Source organism: Bemisia tabaci, chromosome 6 (genome assembly GCF_918797505.1).
Source record: "Bemisia tabaci chromosome 6, PGI_BMITA_v3".
NCBI classification, from domain to species: Eukaryota; Metazoa; Arthropoda; class Insecta; order Hemiptera; family Aleyrodidae; genus Bemisia; species Bemisia tabaci.
Genome location: NC_092798.1, coordinates 18,508,760 through 18,530,657, shown reverse-complemented (window position 1 = coordinate 18,530,657; position 21,898 = coordinate 18,508,760). Strand labels below are relative to the sequence as shown.

The 21,898-nt window shown below is 35.6% G+C and overlaps 1 protein-coding gene across 16 annotated transcripts in view; it reads right to left on the bottom strand.

Annotated features, from left to right (window-relative positions):
• Positions 1–7,514: 7,514 nt before the first annotated feature.
• Positions 7,515–21,898, bottom strand: part of LOC109042166 (F-BAR domain only protein 2) — a 32,402-nt gene continuing 18,018 nt past the window's right edge. For 6 of the 16 annotated variants that reach the window (XM_019058811.2, XM_019058829.2, XM_072301944.1 and 3 more), the window contains 14 exons: positions 20,678–20,746; positions 19,540–19,642; positions 19,048–19,184; positions 18,402–18,535; positions 16,787–16,860; positions 15,716–15,882; positions 14,731–14,861; positions 13,961–14,166; positions 13,501–13,656; positions 12,928–12,960; positions 12,019–12,151; positions 11,349–11,551; positions 9,687–9,916; positions 7,515–9,099 (listed from right to left, as the gene is read on the bottom strand). In XM_019058811.2, the coding sequence (XP_018914356.2) occupies positions 9,029–9,099; positions 9,687–9,916; positions 11,349–11,551; positions 12,019–12,151; positions 12,928–12,960; positions 13,501–13,656; positions 13,961–14,166; positions 14,731–14,861; positions 15,716–15,882; positions 16,787–16,860; positions 18,402–18,535; positions 19,048–19,184; positions 19,540–19,642; positions 20,678–20,746 (1,847 nt within the window). In that variant the 3' untranslated portion in view covers positions 7,515–9,028. The remainder of the gene's footprint in view (positions 9,100–9,686; positions 9,917–11,348; positions 11,552–12,018; positions 12,152–12,927; positions 12,961–13,500; positions 13,657–13,960; positions 14,167–14,730; positions 14,862–15,715; positions 15,883–16,786; positions 16,861–18,401; positions 18,536–19,047; positions 19,185–19,539; positions 19,643–20,677; positions 20,747–21,898) is intronic. The other 10 variants (XM_019058803.2, XM_019058820.2, XM_019058845.2 and 7 more) reach the window with 5 other exon arrangements.

The window sequence follows — 21,898 nt, the reverse complement described above, 5'->3', positions numbered from 1 at the left end:
GAGTCCGATGGGTCCACTCCATTCTCTGTTCTAATGGCCGAGTGTTTTTTGTTCTGTTTATCTTCGTTTTACTCTGGTGTGTTAGTGTGTAATTCTTTGATAAAATACAGAGTACAAAGTTGCATAATTAAAAAGCTCTGTAAAATAAACGTAAAACTTGAAAAAAATCAACTGTTCAAAGCGAAAAGTTTAAGTTATCTAATATCCCCCTTACCCATCGTATTCATAATTTGTATCGCAATCATAGCGGTCGATTCTATATTCCTCTCACTATTTGATAGTAATACTCTTCCATTTTATTGGTTCTTTCCCCCTTTTGCAATTCAAATTACCTCTATTTCCCTTCTCAATGTAATTTTAAAGTTAATATTAATAAAATTCTCTAGTGTTAAAGAACGATTTATCAAAATTAGCGAATTTTACGAAGGTAGTGCTGATAAGAAGGGTCTAGGTATTTTCAACCATCAATATTTGAGCCGAATGGTGGATAATTTAATTGAATTACACTTCCTCTTGCGAGAGATTTCCAAGCTCCACTGCAATTATTTTTCTCAGCAAATTATCGTCTTTGTCGCAACGATTTTTGGTGCGTTAATTTGTACAATTTACTCATTTATCAATGTATTCGTCGGCAATAAACTAGGCGAAGAAGAAGAAGAAAATCTCATGGTTTATGCGTATGGAACGGTGATACAGAATGTGTACTGGCCCTTAATAAGCGCAATAGGGCTCTCAGTGTTATTGACAATTACGCAAAAAGTGGAGAACGAAGTAAGCAATTTAATACCTACATCTCATGAAAATAGTTTAAAAGTATCCATGTCTGAGCCAAATTTTCTGAGAAAGTGTAACATTTACCATCCATGTAATTCTTATATGTGACATTGGTTTGAGCAATGTAGATCCTTCATCTTTTAATTAACTTGTTTTCATACTTAAAACGCTTTTCCATGGGCGTAGCTAGGGGGGTCCTGGGGGGGGGGGGGGCAGGCCTCTATTCCTCACCCCCCCGCTCTCTTCACCATGAGAGGTGGTCCCATGCCCCCCCCCCCCCCGAGAAATTTCCTAGCTACGCCCCTGCGCTTTTCTTTCCTCCAGATGAGAAAGCTTGCACAACACACACGTTATTGCAAATAAAATATGAAAGGAACTTCGGCAATACGTTAAATATGCAGTCAGGCACATTCTAGTTAAAATATGTCCATTTCATGAAACTAAGCAAAACTGAAGTATCTAAATTGAGAATTTTGAAAAAAGCGTATGTGCAATATACAGGTCGGTACCAGTTAAAGACTGCTATAACGTACGCCAAATAGGAACGTATGCGAAATTGGAATGTAGGTAGTGATGAGCGCAAGCGCAAGGTACACTGAAAAAAAGTTCTGTTGTCACAAACCAGAATTTCTGGTTGTATTTCGCAGCCAGATTTTCCGGTTGATTCAACCAGAATTACAGTTGACTCAACCAGACGTCTGGTTGACTCTACAAAATTCTGGTTGAGTCAACTGTAATTCTGGTTAAAACAACCGGAAAATCTGGTTGCGAAATACAACCAGAAATTCTGGTTTGTGACAACAGAACTTTTTTTCAGTGTAGAGGCCGACAACGAAAAGCACTCTCTAAAGCTGTTCAGGGCTCCATCTAATTCTATAGCCAGATGTTGTTCATCCCTCTCAACATTCCTTGACCCTCCTCATTTGGATACTTTCATTTTTGAGAAAGCACCATTCTATTGAATTTCCTTTAATATTTTTGTGTTAAATTAACAGGCCAATGCGACGATTGCGGTCGTGCACTCCCTGTTAGAAAAAGTAACCGATGAAGAAATTAAGAACAAGGTAAATTATAATCATCCAATGATCATTATCACTTCAGAACGTTAGTGAGTTCAAAAATTTTCATTTTTAAAACCAAATTTCTCTGAAGATGGATTTAATTCAGATAGTGAATCCTCTGCAAAATGCGTGAGTTTGTGGAAAAAAGTGTGATGCGACAGTTTCGACTTGTATGTATGTAGCGCAAAATGCATAACTATTAAAATGAAGGAACTTTCGAACTTGGTCCTAATTTTGGGCAATTTACAAAATAATCTTTGATCTTTAATCGATCAGGAATGTAGGCTGATGGATCAGATTACTTGAATGGAATGGGCCTGGGTGCGTCATGGGCATAGAAGGGCCCATTTGTTGGAAAACCGAGAATGGACCACTAGACAAGGTACGAATTTCAGCATTCTGATACATGCTTCTTAACCAAAATTTTACGTAAAACACGATGCGCACATCGAAAATTACCGAAATCAACTCCTTACGAAGGTATTCAATAATTCTTGATGCGTGAATTCAAACCACCCGCTCATGAAAACTCAATGCTCTACGTGATACACATCGCGCTAAACGTTTATCGTGACAGTCTCTGCGTTATAAAAATCTGGCAACCTCAATCTTGACACTTTGGCTCAGCTATAGCAAATTGCTTATAGTTGGAACAACACATGGTGATAAATGAACATTGCTCGATTGAGAAGCTTGCTGAAACCGTTGTAGTGCGCGATTTGACTCACCTAGCTTTGAGTTTCTTGTGAGGGGCAGTTAAAATTCCTCTTAACCAATGTGAAATAAAAATGTTAATATCTCCGTTAGGAGTTGGTTCCAGTAATTTTCGTTGCGCGAATCGTGTTTTACGTGAAATTCTGGTTAAGATTCGTGTATCAGAATGCTTAAATTCGTACCTTGTCTAGTGGTCCATTCTTAATTATACTCAGGAAGTGTCATGATTGCATTTAAGCCCGTTCAAGCGCCTCTGCAGCCCGGTTATTGACTCTATATCGACACAAGACAAGACATATACCTATCTTAACCATGCAATATATCTCATTTTGATGTCTTGTCCCGCTGCTTTAAAGTTTCAATAATCGGCCCGCATGGCTGGCAGGTGGCAGGTGGTGTAAGTTTCAACCCATCGGAAACTGAATTTCCGCCAGAAAAAAAGCAAAATCATTCGGATGCTGAGACAGTTTTCCCAGGCCCCAGGTGTGCCTGAGTTTGCACCATTGCAAATAAAGGTACCTATTGTTTTACATCAAGTTTTTGAAAAACGACCGATTTTCGCTTTTAATTGTACAGACCTTCGAATAAATTTTCTTGAAAATAAGGAAGTGCGATTATTTTTTCATTTATTCTTCAAAAATTCATTCTTTTGATTCAGTTGCAGATGTTTTCGTACCAGCTCATTCATGATCAGGTCGCGTTGACCGCCTGTGAGTTTCTCTCGCTGGATTACTCAATACTGCACAAAGTAAAGTTGAAACGTTATTCTTTAGATAAAAAGTTTGCGGAGTGTTGTCGTTCGCATGTCTCTTGTAAATCTAGAAAAAGAGCTACGGGAGATTCTTTTGAGATTTTTATTCTCAAGAAATGCTAACTGACTGTGTGATGAAAGAAAATAGGTAATCGTCCAGTCATAGAGAAGTAGCGGGAGGGATAGCATCGACATTGCTAGAAACATATTCTAGCTGTGTTGATACAGCACTCTTTACTTTTGCACCGATTGCAATATAAGCAAAACTTTTCTGTTTCTTCATGTAGGTACATGCTACTTACGTGTTTTTAACAAGAAAAATTCAGTTCACCGAGAAATTTGTGTAGATGTCCAAATACATACCTACACTCCAAATACCTAGCACAGGGCAACGCAAATATTGAAATCACATTGCAATTTTATTTGAATAAAATGTTTTACCATTTAAAGACCATTATAGGAGCTAGGCAAAATACACGAAACTCCACTGAGTTTCGTGTATTTTGCCACTGAATTGCAATAATTTTATTATGTAATTGCTACTTATTGCAATTTGTGCTCCTCCGGATAGAAATCAAATCAAGCGTCGATCTAGCTCGACTGGACTGAGGTTTTGTGAATTATATTTGATGTTGAATCACTTGTGCTGGTCACAGCACGTGGGATCATATTTCAGAGGGGATTACAGCTTTTTCCAACAACAATTGAGGAGCATTCCGGAAAAGGGGCACATACGCGTATGCGCCCTTTTTCCGGAATTGGCAGAAACGGATTCCTCGCATCCTAATGTACCAATGTCCCGAGTTTCAGCTTAATTGATCAATTTTTGGAGCTAAGAGACCAAGTTTTGTGAGGCTAAGTCAGGTGTATTTCATATTTTCGCCCCTGGGTACGGTCGCCGCGACGCGACGCGACGTTGAGGAGATAGCGCGCAGGGCGCAGGCAGGCAGGTGATGGGTACTGATATAAGTAAGGATCCCTCATTACAGATGCATTGCACTGATTCTACTAATCAATGCAATATCATCAGGTTGCAGTGATTGTCTACGCTTTTTACCGGTGACACGTGAAATTCTGTCACTATTAATAATTCAATTTTTAATGGTCTCTTGTGGGTTTTAATTTTTCGATTTTTTCACGTGTTTTGTTGTCTTTTTTTTTTTAACGATGATCGAAAATGATCCACCCGCACGTTCGCAATCGAAATTATGATTTATTTTCGTTTAGAAACTCGTTAAAGTCTTGAAAATTTAGCTTTGGAAGCCAAAACCTATAACCACCGGTCCATTTCCGGTAAAAGGGCACATAACGGAAAATTTTAAAAAATTCCTCCCACAACACTGAAAGAAGTGTAAGTTTTACCAATGGTCGTTATTCATTCTAGGGTGTATGAACGTTGATATGAGTGCCCCAGTTCCGATGTCCATCAATGCATAGCTTAAGCGCGCTTCAGCTAGAATTGTATTTAGGAAATGGGTGGTTTTTATACGAGGATTAAGAATAAACAAGTGGTACGGAATATGACAAAATAATCTGAACTATGCAAAACGATAATCCGGGTATCGGAACTTGCCTGTTTTTGAAAACGCCTTCAAATGCGGCGTGATACCTTACGCATTCCGGTGAGTTAAAATAGTTGTATCATTGCGCCGTAAGAATGTGACGGAAGATTACAATTGAAATAGCCTTCATGAACGCTGGGCTCGTCGATTTTCGTTCACATTTTTGCAATCATCAATGCATAGCTTAAGTGCGCTTCAGCTAGAATTGTATTTAGCAAATGGGTGGTTTTTATACGAGGATTAAGAATAAACAAGTGGTACGGAATATAACAAAATAATCTGAACTATGCAAAACGATAATCCGGGTATCGGAACTTGGCTGTTTTTGAAAACGCCTTCAAATGCGGCGTGATACCTTACGCATTCCGGAGAGTTAAAATAGTTGTATCATTGCGCCGTAAGAATGTGACGGAAGATTACAATTGAAATAGCCTTCATGAGCGCTGGGCTTGTCGATTTCCTTCGACATTTTTGCAGTCGTGAATGCATAGCTGAATTGCGCTCCAGCTAGAATAATTCTTCTTTGTCGATGTGCAACTGGATCCAGTACCTGAGCCTTGACGAGGCTCAGGTACAAAATGCGGAAAGATTATCGCTTCTCGATTGCGCACACGTAAACCCAGTTCTATCAACATATTGTTTTCCCGAGGATACATAAAGCCAGATAGAATTGAGGGGCTCGCAGGACAAGGCGCATGAGTGCAGTTTCTGAAAAAAATTGAGATATTGATGATTTCCAGTAGGTAAAACTAGTCTTGATGCATATTCTGGGAACAATTTGCTCCCAAATTCTGATTTTTAAGCATCAAAAAGTCACTTTGAACTTTCTTTCCGTCATAAGGATTCACGTTTCATTCCACAACTTTAAACACGCATTTCTCGAAGTAGCAAAACTGTCCGTCGAGCTCCTTAATTAGGTAAGGTAGCAGCGAGGGAGGGGGGGGGGGGGAGTATTTTCTTTCTGTTGGAGTCATGTCCTGGAATTTTCATGGATTTCCCTGAAAAGGGAGGTAGAATTGAAGACGAACGGGAGAGGGTATTTGCTACGTGTCGAAGTCATTTACTTGTGCATCCCTATCATTTACCAAATGAGTCCACTTTTTGCAGGTGATATCTGGAGTGACCAAGTACTTAATAATATTGGTCCAATTCACTATTTCAATAAACGAAGTGGCCAACCACCATAAAAAATCTCAAAATTAGCAAATTATCAAACTCAGGATAGCTCATTAGATTCCGTGAGTTATGGAGACATGTGGAGTCTACAGCCGAAGGATACTTGATGATGATGGTAAGAAAATGAGGAGGACTAGGAGTCTCCATAATTATTAGAAATTTTGTGGATTTTTTGGGATTTGCGTGTGAGGCAATCTGCCGTGCTAAGGAAGAACGCCGTATAAACATCAGAGAGTTGCCAAATTTCCCATGATAAAACATGTATTTTTGACGACATTCGTGCTTTTTTTCCTTGAAATTTTCAGATATTTTAGATTACATTGCGTACACAATTGTCTGAAAATTTTGGAAAATAATTTTCAGAATTATCCCAGTGCCTAAAGGTTTTTATCGGAGGAAATTTCGCAACGTCTGAAGGCTCATGCGGCGTTTTTCCTCAGCATGGCAGTAACTGAAGCCTCACTTAGAAAATCATTCCTTTTCTAAAAGTCAGTGAAAGTTTTTGTAGACTCGTTTCTGCTCCAGACTGTTTTAAGAGTTACCCATCCAAAACAGAGACGGATTTTTTCTTGACCCCGTCCAAGGCAATTAAGATATTGGTATTTTTGATTTGCATTGATTTAAAAACAAATTTTAAGTCCTGCTCATGAGAAAAAAACAAAATACGCTCAACTCTGATTGGACATTAGAAATGGAACAAAAAAGTTTGAAAATTATCTGCTTTAAATTTTACAAAGTTTTTCTTTCTCCATTAATGTAACATAGGTACTTGTAATTTTTGAAATTAAAATCATATACCTACTGAAAATTCTGGTTATTTGCCAAAGTTTTATGGCAGCTAGCAAATTGACCTAAATTAATTTTGGTTTTTTCTGAGAGAGAAGTTTGAATGTAATGATTCTAATGTAGCCTGTAATTAAAGTGTAGTAAAAATTATGAGGGCTGATTCTCATTTTCAATATACTGCAGGAAATTAACACAGTGTCTAATGTACTTTCTGTGAAAATCACATGAAAATACCAAACATGTTTTCATTCTTGCCATACTTAGTGTTCTATTATTTCAAGTATGTTTCAGACAACTGCGGTGGATGATAGGAGACAAGACGGACCCTTACCTATAGAACATGAGACTGAACCACATTTGTGTGATCTAAACTTTATAGACATTGGAGGCAACTTTTTGTTTCGTCAGTGACTGACAATCATAGAAAGCATTAGAGTCGGAATATTACTGATGCACCGCTGAGGAAACTTTTTGAGACTGTTTTTTTTCCGAGCTACCAGGACTAGTGTGTCAACTGGCGACAGTGTATGCGTGAGGTGCGAGTCCCAGGCTCTCTGCTCCACTCTCCGCAGTCACTATTCAAGGCATCACTCAAGCTACGCACCGGTACTACTGCAACCCTGATGCACATAAGCTAACAGGAAAGTCAAGCACTATCAGGGAAAGACGAAAAATTTTAAAAATGCTGAGTAAAAAATTGTATCACTATTTTAATTACAAAGCAAAATGGTAAGAACAAGAGATTGTAAAAACGTTAAAATTTTACAACTTTTTCAGTTACCAAATTTAAAGATCTGAAGATTACTCTCTTCAAAAAATGTATCCAATAATTGTCTGGTTACATTAATCTGACGCAAGCCTTCCTTCCAGTACGCAGATAACTTTTTTTCTCCATTCATCAATTGTTTTCTTATTTTTTGGTCTAATGGCTTGGTATTTTAGAAGAACAACATGTGAGAGGAATCAATTGTATTCATCCTTGATAAAGTTATACCTACAACAAATTTTCACTTCTTTTAAAATTTTCAAGGCCAACGTTTTGTCCAAGCATGCAAGGGACATTCCATCATTCAAAGCACAGGTGTACTTAAACTAGAAAGCTCTAAGAAATTTTTTGATCATTATCTTTCTGGATGCACTATCAATCTAAATGTGACCCTTGAAAACAGTCAAATCGTTGATTAAGGAGGAACTTCTTTAAAAGAAGTTACATCATTTTACTTATATCATTTCAACCGTAGACAAATAAAATACATCGCTTTTTTGGAGTTGTCAAAGCTCATTTCGACAAAATTTGTCTCTGACCAACACCACGCCAAAACCTTCATCATTCAGATAATACATATTTTTAGAATTTTACATCAAAATAAAATACAGCTTGTGATATCAGATGGAAAGTAAGGTATTATAAAGATCTGATAACAAACCAGATGATCAGTAACAGGAAGTATATACTTGATCAATTTAATTTAGACTCGAGGTTGGAGGGCAAGGGCTGATTATTTATAGACAGCAAACTTTAACTCGAGCAATATTTTTGGAAGGTTTTATGAAATTGGCTAACAACATGTAATATTACAGAATAATGTAAAAAATTTAACTAAAATATATAAAATTGTGCCAAGCATGATATATACTTTGCAAAAATTACATAACAAGGATTTCTGTATTGTTTAAAATTTACATACTAAAATGGTTGAGAAGAGGGAAACGGGTACAGAGTACATAAACTTAAAAAACTATTTGCCAAATGCATCTGACTAAAGAGTCTTAACAGGATGGTAAAACATTAAAACTAATAACACTGCAATGGCAGCTAAGTTGACACTGCATCTATAATTTTTGAAAGAAAAACAAAAAATAAAACGTAACAAACTATAAGCGTTAAAATTTACAAAAATAAATTGATCAAAGTTAAATAGAAAAGGACTAACTAACCGCTGTCGCTGTCAGTAAGCCGACAGAAATTTGAGAAAAATGTTCCTCTTGGTGCAAAGATAATGTTGGTAATTCATGACAGTGGTTTCCAAGTGTCAACTTAACGTACCAAAGCTGAGACTGATTCAGTACCATAACAATATTTTACTTTTCTTGAAGACGAGAAAAGCTCAAGAGGGAAACAGAGGTGGGAGTAAAATGAAGATTGCACATACTGTTATAATTGTGATAAGGAAAGAGAAAAAATAAATTAATTTTCGAAGCTGTTAGCAATACGATGTTGGAGGCGCTGCATATCTACTTTTGACATCTGGGTCCCCATCACAAATATATTTCCCTGAAACAATAAAAATGTAAAACATATACATGTAATAAAGGACATACAATAGATAAATATACTCGCCAATCTTTTTACTCCTTAGCATAAATTTAACTACTTTCTATCTTTTGCTAGTGAGTAGAATGTAAAGGTTTATCTTAAATCAGCCACAAAAAAAGAAAAAAAGAAGTGCCACATTTTGGGAGAACTCAGGAATTTTGTTCAAATCTGCCTAAAATGAAACCTTATGATGGGCAAATCCTCCAGTAAAAGTTTCAGTTAGTTCAAGGCTCGTTTTGACAATACAGTGTTGAAAAGATCACATTTTTCGAACTGAAAAATACTACATAATGATTTAAAATTCTTCAGTTGAAAAAACAACCTCAGTTGATCTCCTGATACATTTTGAGACACAGTAACATTAGCGGATGAGACTATGCCTCCAAAAATAAAAAAGAGATCATCTTAAGTTGTTTCTTTAACCAAGGAGCTTCAAAATATTAGCATTAAAAAATGTGATCTTGTGAAAGAAATGTGATTATTGGCAAGTCTAAGAGATAAGGTACCTGCGCCTTTAAAACTGTAAATAAACACACGTCTATTACCTGAGACAAATCTTCTTTTTACAAGGGACAATCTGTAGCCGGACCCAACCAATTCAAAATCAGCCCCGGATAAAGTTGTGCCTTCACAATTGAATTGCGTTGCTATAGTACTCTGAGAGCTTGGACCATTACTAACTTCAAATCTGGCCCGGAGGGATCCAAAACCATGATTTTCTGTGTGTTGAGATAACTCGGTAAACTTCCATAATGCACGTTGACTATCTGGTATCCTAGTTCAAAAATAGAAAACAGATAAGATAACAGAATTCTGACAAAAGACATCTTCAGCAGCCACAACCTAAATACAGATTTTGATGAAATAAAAGATGGAGTAATTATTATTAATAGATGAGATCCTGGGAACTTGTCTCTTTGTGGCACAATTTATACGGCAGAAATCTAAAGTGTTAAAAATTTTTGTTTGGAAATCAGCGACTCGTAACTCTGACATTTCAAATCTTCATAAACAGAGACCCTTTGGCTTACGGAGGAGGCTTGCTCATAAGCCTAGGACAGCTAGTAATTAAAAAAAATTGTTGGCAAATTGTTTTCTTCCTACGAGGTTAAAAAGGCTGTTCATGTAATATTCCAGAGCGTATCTGGAGGAGGGGCTAGTCTGAAGCTGCATTATAATGCTTCACACGAGAGAGAAGGGATCCAAAGGATCCCTCCTCAGGGGGTAGGGATATTTCCTTTCCATTTTTGGTTTATTTTAATTTGTGGAAAACTTGAATGAATTTGATTTTTTATTTTATCTACTCTAATAAAGTTAATTCCGTTAATCTTATTATATTACATATTTTCTATCTCAAGATTTTTCTTTGTTGTTTCTTTGTTCTTTGTTGTTGTTGTTTCTGGGTTTAGTGCCCGGCCTTACATATGCCCACCAAATTTGGAATACATAAGCTGTTGGTAAAATAAAAAATCCCGAAAAGATCATCATGCATATCATCTTGAAAACCACCACCTAAGACCTTAGCCTATACATTTTCACCGCTTTTCAGCAAAATATTTGATGAGAAAATCACCTAAATTTCTCAGCTCTTGTATTTGACTTTTATTTCCCCCATGAAACGAGGCTGGAAAGTCTAATCCTTTCTAGGATTCAAAAGGAGGAGTTCAAGTAGGAAGTTATGTGTGAGGGGAGAGATGAAGCAACAACAAAGAAACATTACATAATGGATGAGCAGTCCATTGTGAAAATGACGGCCCGATATGTAGGAAAATCACAAAGGAAATATCCTTGCAGCCAGACTGTTTTTGAATTGATAGGTCTGTGAAACAAAGTTAATTGATCGAAAATCTTCCGTTATAGTTATTATTTGTCCCATTTATTGATAATATAAATTGTGCAACGTTGTTGTTATAGCAAGAAGTGATCAACCAATCACTATAAGCCGTGTGATTAGCCTTCAGCATTTTGGCGGCAGCAGCGGATTTAGCGCTCAAAATTGAAAACTCAATTTGAGGGTTATGTTTAAATCAATAACTAACATGTGTTGCAGGGCATTTGTTGGTTATGTAATTTCAAATTTGAGACTGTTTATCAAACAATGTAGGATTCGCATGTTGAGTATGCTTCATTGATAAAATCGGCTCGCAGAAATGGCTCCCCAAGCAGGGATAAAAATGTACTTAAAAGATAGAATGAACAAAGCTTACCACTGTGCTGCTGGTTTGGACTGTACATTTTGAACACCACCATCAACAGGGACAGCAATGGTAAGATTTAGCAAGGGAGACGGATTAGCCATTGCATGGCTATTGTACTTATAATCTACTTTCAAGTCAGTTTGATTTTGTTCACACTTCCAATAGGCGACTAATTGGAAAGGGCATGAACCAGCACCACTTTTGGCTTTGATCTACGAAAATTAAAAGAGAAAAGCATCTTTTAGAAAAAGGGCAGCGTAGAATACTTTGAAAAAATTGAAACTATGAGTGAGAAGAGCTGATAACCATTAACAAAATTATCTGTTTATTTAAGTTGGGTTCTCTAAGATCTCTCGCTGTGCAAACCTAATTGCTGGCGACTAAGGAAAATAAGCTCTTGTTTGCAATTGATTTGAAAATGTGTGATATGCATGACAAAATAAATTGTGCATTTCACAGCGTACTTCAGACATTTTTGATGTCCTCAATATAATTTTATAAGTCTATTTTGTTGAATACATGTTTCTCTTTTGCGCAACAGACTCATTCTAGGAGTTTGGCTTAATTTTAAGCTCTGGGGAAATTAGCAATTTATCTGCTGATGCACGTATGTGCACCGAAATTTTGAGGGCAAGTTGCTTTCAGAGAAGAATTGTTTCGCATGAAAAAATGATTTTACCTGATATTTCAAAATTTCAACATTGAAATACGAGGCGGAGGGATTTTGTTCTGATTGTTTCCTGAGTAAAGCAGTTAAGGCACTCATGTTAAACTCAAATACACTATTATCACCAGAAGACTGAATAGATTCTCTGCAATAAAAGAAAGAATAAGATTATTCAAGAGAGTTGACACTTCTAATAACAACTGAATCTACTTGAACGCATTTATTTATGGTTCCAATCCTAAAAGATAACTTACTGAATTTCAAACTGCTACTCCCATTACCTCATTGATAATTGCTCCAGAATGATTGTGGAATTCGTTCTTGAATAAATTTGCATTTTTTGTGCATTTTTCCTGGGTGATTATAGCGGCACAACTTTTATTGCCAAAACATTTCTTTTAAACTGTGCAAGGCTGGCAATGCTATCTAATTTCCATGGGTGACATCAACTTCATGAAATGGCGGTAAAAAATCTACATGTAATTGTATTTTGAGATGTTAAATAAAGATGACTATGGCATGATCGATGAGGACAAATAATGAAACCTCAAAATGGTTCGGAACAGGTCGTTAAAAATACCTGAAATTGTGTACAGTTAGTAGATAGTGGGCCAACAGGCAAACACCTTACATCGAGAAATATAGCGATAAAAAAGGCACAAAACCAATTTGGCTGTGCTGATAAAAATATTTATTAAGATAAGCTGGAACAACATAAGACATTGGCTACGATAATATCATGGCACTAAAATGTAGGATTAAAGTAAGTATATTGTCTTGGCTGATTCTGCATTCTATTTGTCACCGCATGCCAATGAATGAAATCCCTACACCACCTTAACAATATCAACAATATTAGAAACATATTTTTGTTATTAATGCCCTTGTACCACTGTTAGTTGAGCGTACAGAGTTGATTACCTTTTTCTCTGATTTTCAGGGATAGTCTGCATCCTGAAAATGCATGACATTTTGATAAAATATGATAAAAAGAGGGTATAAAAGTCATGTCACTTTCATTGAGCAAGGCTCAGCGTCATAGGAGCATATGAAATAAAATGGCACACATGCATTTTTTCGATTTTGAGTTTTTTGGTGAGAAAAATTTAATGGAGGTAAGAGCATGAACCCTACAAGATTCACACTTCAACTCCACCTAAAAGTGCCCTAAACAACTGGTGAAAGTCCAGTAAAATATCAATCAACTGGAAAAAGGGCACATCTACAATTGGTTTTTACAGAGATTAAGACAAAAGCTGTCAGATACATTTTAATATCCAAGTATAGTTAATTGTTAACACATACTTTTTGCTAAAGAGTTAATTTCTGGATTTAAAATTTTGTAAATTGTTTTCAGCAGGAAATTTTAAAAAAGCAAAGATGTAATCCAGAGCTCTATCAAGGTAAACTATTAAACTAAAAGTATAGGTACTGATTAAATAATATTAAATTTGATAATGGTATGAACTTAAGAAAAAGTCAGTTTAAACTTACGTATTAATTAACTGTTTATTGGGCAGTATGTTTTCAAGGCGGTTTATGTTCCGTATACGGAATGATAGTTGAGCTGGGTTTGGATTATTGGCTAGAACACCGACAATACCGGCAGGGAAAGATAACATCATATCACCATTCATTTTTACTTGACATCTGAAAAAAAAAAACAGTAAAGCATGTTTAAAATTTTTGTTCATTACCGCCCTGTCAGAGGCGAATGATTTAGGGGAGCAATATATATCAAGATAGGTAGAACTATTGGTATTCCAGTTTGATATAGAGAACACTCCTCAGGGTCTCAAACAACACTTAATAGTTGTTACTATCAATCAAAGTTGCCTGTATCGTTCCCTGAAAAAAGGTTTTTCAAATACTCAAAGTTATTTTTTCAATCAATCAATTTTTCTGTATGCTCCAGAATTTGAGTAAAGAAAATCTGTGATCTTTGGACAAATACCTGGTCTCGTCAGTTCCACGGAAATAGGAGTGAATGATTTCATGGAATGCAACAGCTAGGGGGATGGTGTCAGCCATGCCAATTGTTAGTGGAGAAGGACCCCTAGACGATCCCAAAGGCACACCCGCGGTCCGGAACTCTAAACTATTAATACTGTCGGTTCGAGCCATACTGCTTGGACTCATCCTTCCTCTAGGTCCTGTAGCCTAAATAAAGATTAAAACTGTTAGTAAAATCAAATAAAAATAAGTACAAACCTCAACATGTTGCTGGGCCTACCAACTTACATGGGAGGAGACATGTTCTAATATTAATAAAAATAAAAACTTTAAGAAGCAGTAAATTAACCAGTCTTTGATTGGGATAGCCTTAAAAGTTATGTTCCGACAGAGAAACAAAAAGCAATGCCTTGAAAAACAATGTTAAGGTTTTCCTAACTTGGAAATATTTAGATTAGTTTTGAAATTCAACAAGGAAATAAATTCATGTTTAAGCCTACTGGTATTCTAAAATGAAGTTACCTATTCTTTTTCTCTCTAAAATTAATCTTAAATTATCATGCGAAAATTATTACATAATATAGAATTGGAAGAACTATGCTGTGGATCAGATAATCAACGCAAGTTATAAATTTAGGAGAAGAAAAATTACAACCGAAGAATATACTTGGCGGAGGGCCTGCCAAAACAATTGAATGTGGTTTAAAAAGGTAGAAGATTTGGTCAGAATATGAAAAAATTTCCACAATTTTATATGCTTAAGTCAAATACCTCTCCTCTCCTTGAAGGGGGTCTAGGTATAGCAATTGAACCCATGGTAACACTTGAAGTACTTTGGCGAGATTGCTTTGGAGGTAAAGCTGGTTGCATATCACCTACTTCCGAGAACAGGTCTCCAAGATCTATAAAACAAGCACAAAAATGCATAGTTAGGTTAGGTACGAAAAAATACAACTTAAAAGCTTCATTTAGAACTAACAGCATGAAATTGTGTGTTAAAGAAGGAAAAGGATTACCTTGACAACGATTTTTGGAACCAATTTTGAAGCAAAGATGATACAGAATAATTCATTGGATAGAGTTAGGCAAAACAGTCACATTTACATTGTGATGTTTCAAATTCTCATCACTTATTTTAATTTTTGAAGAAAGACCAACCAACATTTTTGCTCAAAATTTTGAGATAACCCTCATATGGGCCAGAAAAATTGCAACAATTTTTGATTGGGGATGTTGGTTTGTTCTCTTTCAAAAAAATTGAAATAGAGATGAAATCTTGCAGCACTGCCATTTAGATGTAACTGTTGTGCTTGACTCTATCCAAGCATTCTGAGACTAAATGGTCTCTCAATAAGCTCTCATCTAAACAACAGTCTGTTTTTAAAATTGTTGATGAAGAAATAAATGATGTATAAGAATAGAAATTAAGTTTTTTAGTGCTCAATTCGACTACGTTCGCGACACGGAGCTACTGTTTCTGGCTCACCTACAAAAGCATCTATCTGCATAGGGAAAGTAGTAGCACATATCATGCTTCTGACATTAGGCAGAAAAATTAATTTCTGATTGTAAAATGTAGCCAAGCTCATACAAAGGTTGGACATCATCAAAATTGGTCATCATCCTGATTTAATAAAATTATTAATTTTTCGAACTTCAAAAGTTAATACTACTAACTTTCCAGTTAATTTCTTTTGTTACTCACAAAACACTGTCAAAAAATTAAGAGGAAGAAAACGTTTGAAGAAATAAAGACCTGAGTATCTAGATGTGGCTGATGGTATACTTGTAGGAGCAGAATTATTTGCAGATAAAGTAGGACTTTGGAGAGGGGCGTAAGGATGACTTCCAGAGGGTGTTGACGCACTAGATCCTGTTGGACTTTGGAATAAATTTAAACCTACTAAATCTGAGCTTAGTTTCCTGTAAAATAAAACAAATTTTTAAGAATTAAAAAGAGTAAACATGACCGAAATGTTATCACTGTAGTAAATAGTGATCTTTATTTTTGACTAATCAGAATTAGGGTGATGTGAAAATTGAAAGACCCTTGGCTCCTTGAATAAAAGCATTTCATGTCACGAATTGCCACGTATCTGTAAAAATTGAGGGACACAGCCATCTCCCATAAAATTTTAAGTCACTAGATTAATATAAAGGCCCAGGAAAAAGGTGTCTTGGTGGATAATCGACCTCAAGGTGTCTGAATTCAACTGTCCCTAAGCCTCCCACGGCCTCGCTGATGTGGTCTTGAACAAGCCCTCTATTATTGGTTTGGGTTTTCTGGGACACCGTGTATTGTACATACCCAAGCAGTATTTTTCAACGAAGAATCGGGAAATATTGCAATTCTATCGGCGATAAAATCGCTAGGATCATCAACATCTGAGCCATTATCCTCAATCTTATTGGGATAAAATCGCAATTTTATTGCCCAGAAATTTATCGCGATGTTTTTTAAATACAAATTGCGATAAATGGCAATTTAATCTCGATTTCATCGACAAAAATTGATCGCGATTTTATCGCCATGAATCACAATTTTTAATGCAATAATACCTGGATGTATTGCCACCAATATAATCGCTGTTTATCGTGATCACTGCTACTTGGGTATACGTTTTTAAGTAGATAGGGGAAAGGAAAGGCTGTTCTTCCATTCAGTTGGTGGTTTTGACTCACACTTCTTGATGAAGCTGTCACTGATTGCAGTTTAAAAAGGTAGCATTTATGTAGAAAGCAGTAAACAAAAAAATGAATACGTACTAGTATTCTTTAAGTGGGGGAAAAAAACCGAGAAAACTGAAGAAAAAAGAAAAAATCTTACCCTCCTAATTGCTGAGACACAGACTGAGATCGTTTCATGGATAAATCTCCTTCCACTGTTGAGCCTCTTCGACCCTGAAATTATAAATGGTGCCCATCAATTACTAATGATCCCTTCCTTTAAAAAAGAGGAGGAAGAACAAATAACATGAACGTAAGAAAATGTATGAGGTTAACCCATTGACTTAAACTGACGGCTCTCAGCCGCCCGTGCTGCGATGGGTTTGCTTTTCTTCAGCGATTCTCCCGTAGATATCGTTCTCATCAATGTTTACATGAGTAGAATGGCAAATATATGTCTTATTGTGTACGGTAATTTCTTGCTTTGTTCCGGTATTTTCATATTTTTGTACGTTTGAACATGAAATAACCCCAAAATTTTCTGCTTTCGCCAATTTTGCGGTTTTTGTGACTTAGACAGCAATAAATAACGATAAAAAATAAGTTTTTTTCGATTTTATCATTTTTCTCAAATTTTGTATTGTGAATGCTTATTATATCAATTTTTAACCTCAGAGAAGAAGTTCTAGGATTATGATTATTTTAAAGTGTTCAAAGTTACTGATTTTAGCCAAATTAAATAGTAATTCCTGGCTTAGCAGGGTCAAATTAAATCATAAGTCAATGGGTTAAAAGAAAGGAGGAAGAACAAACAACACGAACGTATGAAAATGTATGAGATTAAAGATGACCCAATATTCTTCTTGCCGCATTAGATGAAGAGAACAATGGGCAAATTCATAGAATTCAAAGGTCACCTCTTTTAGCACCCTCGCACTTTTAAAATAATCACTCCTTTCTTGGGCATAGAGGTCATGTTGACATTTCTTTTACCACCCAAGAATATGCAGCCAGCATGATACAGATTTTCGAATGTTACTGTCTTTCACTTCAAAACCCTGCTCATGGTTGCCTTACTTCAGCATATTTGTTGATGCATTTTTTTCTGTGATGCACTTCTTAGAGAATGCATTTTTTCCTGCAATGTTACCTCAAAGAAAATTGTGACTTCCTGTAGATTCAGAGCTGGCAAATGAAGCAATGAAAAGTGATTTCACTAACTCATTACAGACAGCTGAACCAGTATGGTTCCATCCTCATAGTTTTAAATATTAATGAAATTACTTGGTCATTTGAGCTATATTCAACAAATGCAGTGACTTTTTATTCAACATTTTTTTCTAAAATCAGACAAATAAATTATTTTTTATTTTGAAAGGACTAAATTTTACGCTTGACATCCAGAAAGAGAAAGTAATCTATGGATGGGTTGAAAATAATGCAAAGAAAAAAGGTAGCAAGACACATCAGTCAACAGACACAAAATGGTGATCACACGATCATAGCCGAGATTGACACTACATTACACAGAGTACTGGATTGTACTGATTATGGATTCGGAAGCGTGTCTACAGTTGCCTTCTGACTGGACTGTAAACAGTTTGCTACAAACAGCTTAACTTTGAGAGAGAATTTGAGCTTGTAGTGAGACTTTCCCTCTAAAGCTAGAATACTCTGACATCATCTTGGTTATGATCGTATGATCATCATCTTGAGTCTGAGCAGAGTAGTTTCTGTGATAGTTGATGTGCGATGAAATACTTGAGAGTACTTACAGCTATTGGTGCTATTTGAGATAGGGATAATGTTCCGACAGTTGCGCGTAGCTCATCTACACTAGCACTCATTGGGGCAGATCCATTACTTAAAGGTTTGATTTCAACATGTATTTTACGTTCTTTTTCATCTGCTGAAAAATATAACAGGACGGGTGTAAAGAGGCGAAAGCAGGATTAAAATTGTTGATCATTCTTGAATCATCTTCCTCATTCACATGCTATAGATATATGCACCTGTGAGTAGTTTTGAATTCTAGACTTTAAAGTTCATTCATCAAAAAACATGCGTTATTGCAGAATGTCATTACTTGGTTGAGCGCCTAATTTACCCTTTTTTCATTAAAGTTAACAAAATATCAGTGCTTCAGATGACCTCTGATAAACGTGGTTCAGCTGTAGTTCAATCTATCATTGTACTTCCATAGATAAAAATGGGTTCATTTTAGATTGTTCAATCTTGGCGTTTTCTTAACTGAAACACTGCAGTTTTGAGAAAAATTTCCTGACTATCAGGAAAAAACCTGAATTTTTTTCAACCTTTCCTGCCTTGTAGAGACCGCTTTATCATACACTGATGATCCATAGAATAGTACTAGGACAGCAGATACCTACTTTTTCCTCTTATAAATTTTGAATACAATACCTGAGTCAGAATCAGAACTGGAATAAAAGCTTCCTTTGTCATTCTCCCAAGAATCTGTTTTTGGCCTCAATGAGTATCCTTCTTCATCAACTTCTGGGGTTGGAGTTTTTGATTTTCTGCTATCTTCTTTCTCTTCCCTAAAGTGAAATTAAAATTGATTAGAAAATAGTCCCTTTGGCGTTATAAATAATTTGCTTAGAGCCAAAAAAATGTACTCTCATCTATGATTGCCCTTACTTGATATTCACTGTTTTTCAATATGAGGAAGTTTGAAACACAATGCAGAGTTAAGTTAAAAGCTTATGAAGTTAAAGTTAATTTTTTTAAAACTTATAAAAATATTGGTGCATCTTTTTATTTGACTGTCAATTAAAGTTTTCAGATCTGATACTCCAAATTAAGATGTGCTTTTCTGATATCTCACTGCTTAAGATGAGAAAGTAATGTAAAATACTTAGAAAGGAGGTAAGACTCAGAATTTCATAAACTCACAGATCGGATTTTTCTTCTTTGTTACTTGTCGTGTCTGCAGTGCCGTCTTTCTTCTTTTTAGCTTTTTTCTCTTTGCGTTTTTCTCGTCTACTTCTTAGAAACCCTACATTAAAAATAAAATTTAAATAAATAAAAGTTTGTGAAGGCATACACTAGTGGGGGTAGTAAAAAAAATAAAATATAATTAACAACAAACGAAAGAAAACAATAAATAAGGTTGAAAGAGCAAACATCAAGCTTGTATGAGAATCATAAATAAATCGGTTGAATTCGAAACCAAAAAATTAAAGCCGAATGTTCATTCCAAGCAAAATATAAAAGACAAACGAAGAGGGCCACACAAAAAACATTCCAAACCATTCACTTCAACAGTAATTATACTTTTCAGTAAAGAGTTAACATAAAATGACAAAATCTTCAGAGGAATGGAGTAAAAAGTACATTATAATTTAAGGCAGTTTGACCTTCCAAAAACCCATGAGGGTATTTTTTTAAAAAATGTATCTTGATTATAATTTATGTTACTAAATTGTATTTCACAGACATTATGGATCAAAGTTCATAGTATTTGCACAATTCTAATCTTAGGTGCGAAAATTAGTCTTTTCTGTGGAGATACCAGAAAAGGGAAAGATGATGCAAAATAATGTAGACCTCCAAAAAGAAAATGAAATGGTGTGACATTATTTTCATTCATTCATTATTTTTTTTTTTTTCCTTGTTATCCTGGTTTGCAATCCTATCTTAAGCGAGTATCCGTACAATAGCGTAAATACACATGTTCTCTAAGCTTTATTAACAGAGACCATGCAAGATAAATATGGAGAAGGACATGATATGAATGTACCAATAAAAACCATATGAACAGAATGGGAAGTGGATCAGATGCAAAAAGGTTACCTCTTGATCTGAGCAAATCTGAATTCAAAAAAGCAGGGGATTTCATTATTTTGGAAAATGCCCATCGAACCTCTCACACTGAAAAATTGTTGACTCTCTCCCCTTTTTTCAACACTGGTTGAGCCTTTATTTTCCAGGATATTTTGTAATTAATTGAGCAGTCAAGTATCAGTATCTGAATGAAAATAAGTAGGTAAAACTACACAGGTTTTACACATTAGATTTAAGAGTAATCCACCTGATGTCCAAGAGGTGATGTTGTAGGACACAGATGAAGGGGAAGGCGAGTCATATGAAGTGTTGAGCCCTGAAGACCAAGCAGCACGAAACAAAGGAAAAATTTTAGATTAAAAGAGGGGAAGAAATGAAACACGAAAAGGATAAAAACTCACTCTAACTCAAGGAGTTATGTGAAAGGAATGAAATGAATGAAAAATTAAAGTAAATCTGAACAGTTTTTAGCTAAACCAAAATCTATACTTGATTGAAGTCACTTGAGCTTTTCGGATAACGAATTTTTTCATGCTTTATTTAGCTTTCTATTCTTGCCAAAAAGAAAAGTTCAAAAGACCATACATGAATAGGGGGGTAGTTGCACTGCCTAAAGACTATGAGCAAAGTGCCATTAAATGTATTTTATGTCAAACTATTCATTTTCACCTGATAGCTGATAATCAGATTATGATGAGGGACAAGAATTGGGGTATCTATTATTGTACACAATATATACGTACAACAAAGAGGTAAAATACTGCTAAATCCACACTATTTTTCGAGAAAAACAAGGTAAAAAAGTCTTGAGAATTTCAATTAAAAGTCAACTCCAAAGTATACTCTCCCCCTCAGTCTTGTACTGATACACACCAGAGTTCAAATTTTTAGCCTTGATTTCTCTGCAAAAAAGTGTGGACCCAGCACTATCTTACTACCTTGTTGAATATAGTTTCTTACATTTTCAGTGTTTTTTCTTGCACATATATACATTGTGCTACAATAGTGCATACATAAAAAATTGTGTATTACCAACTGACAGCGTTTGTGGGCTGGTTCAAGTAACGATGATCTAAATTTTGGGAAATTCTTCAATAACCATAGATAAAAATAACACTACATATATCGATGGCAGACTTGAAGTTGGAAGAGGGAAAAATGATACATTTTTGAAATAAAATAACATAACTAAATTAGCAAGTGAGTAACAGAATGAGTCATCTAATAATGGAGTAACAAGGAAATAAGTCTTCAGTTGATGCATGAGATAAATCATTCGAACAGCGGGAATGGATGTAAGAAACCAAAACATAAAGGAAAAAAAGAGGTAAAAACAAGACCCAAGCAGAAGAATGCACTACACATGCTTATTTCAAACAAAAAGTAATTGTTCAATGATGAAGATTTAAAAAATGAACCGAATACTTTCAATATAATTTCCTGGAAAGACTTATCATAGCTCTTCTGA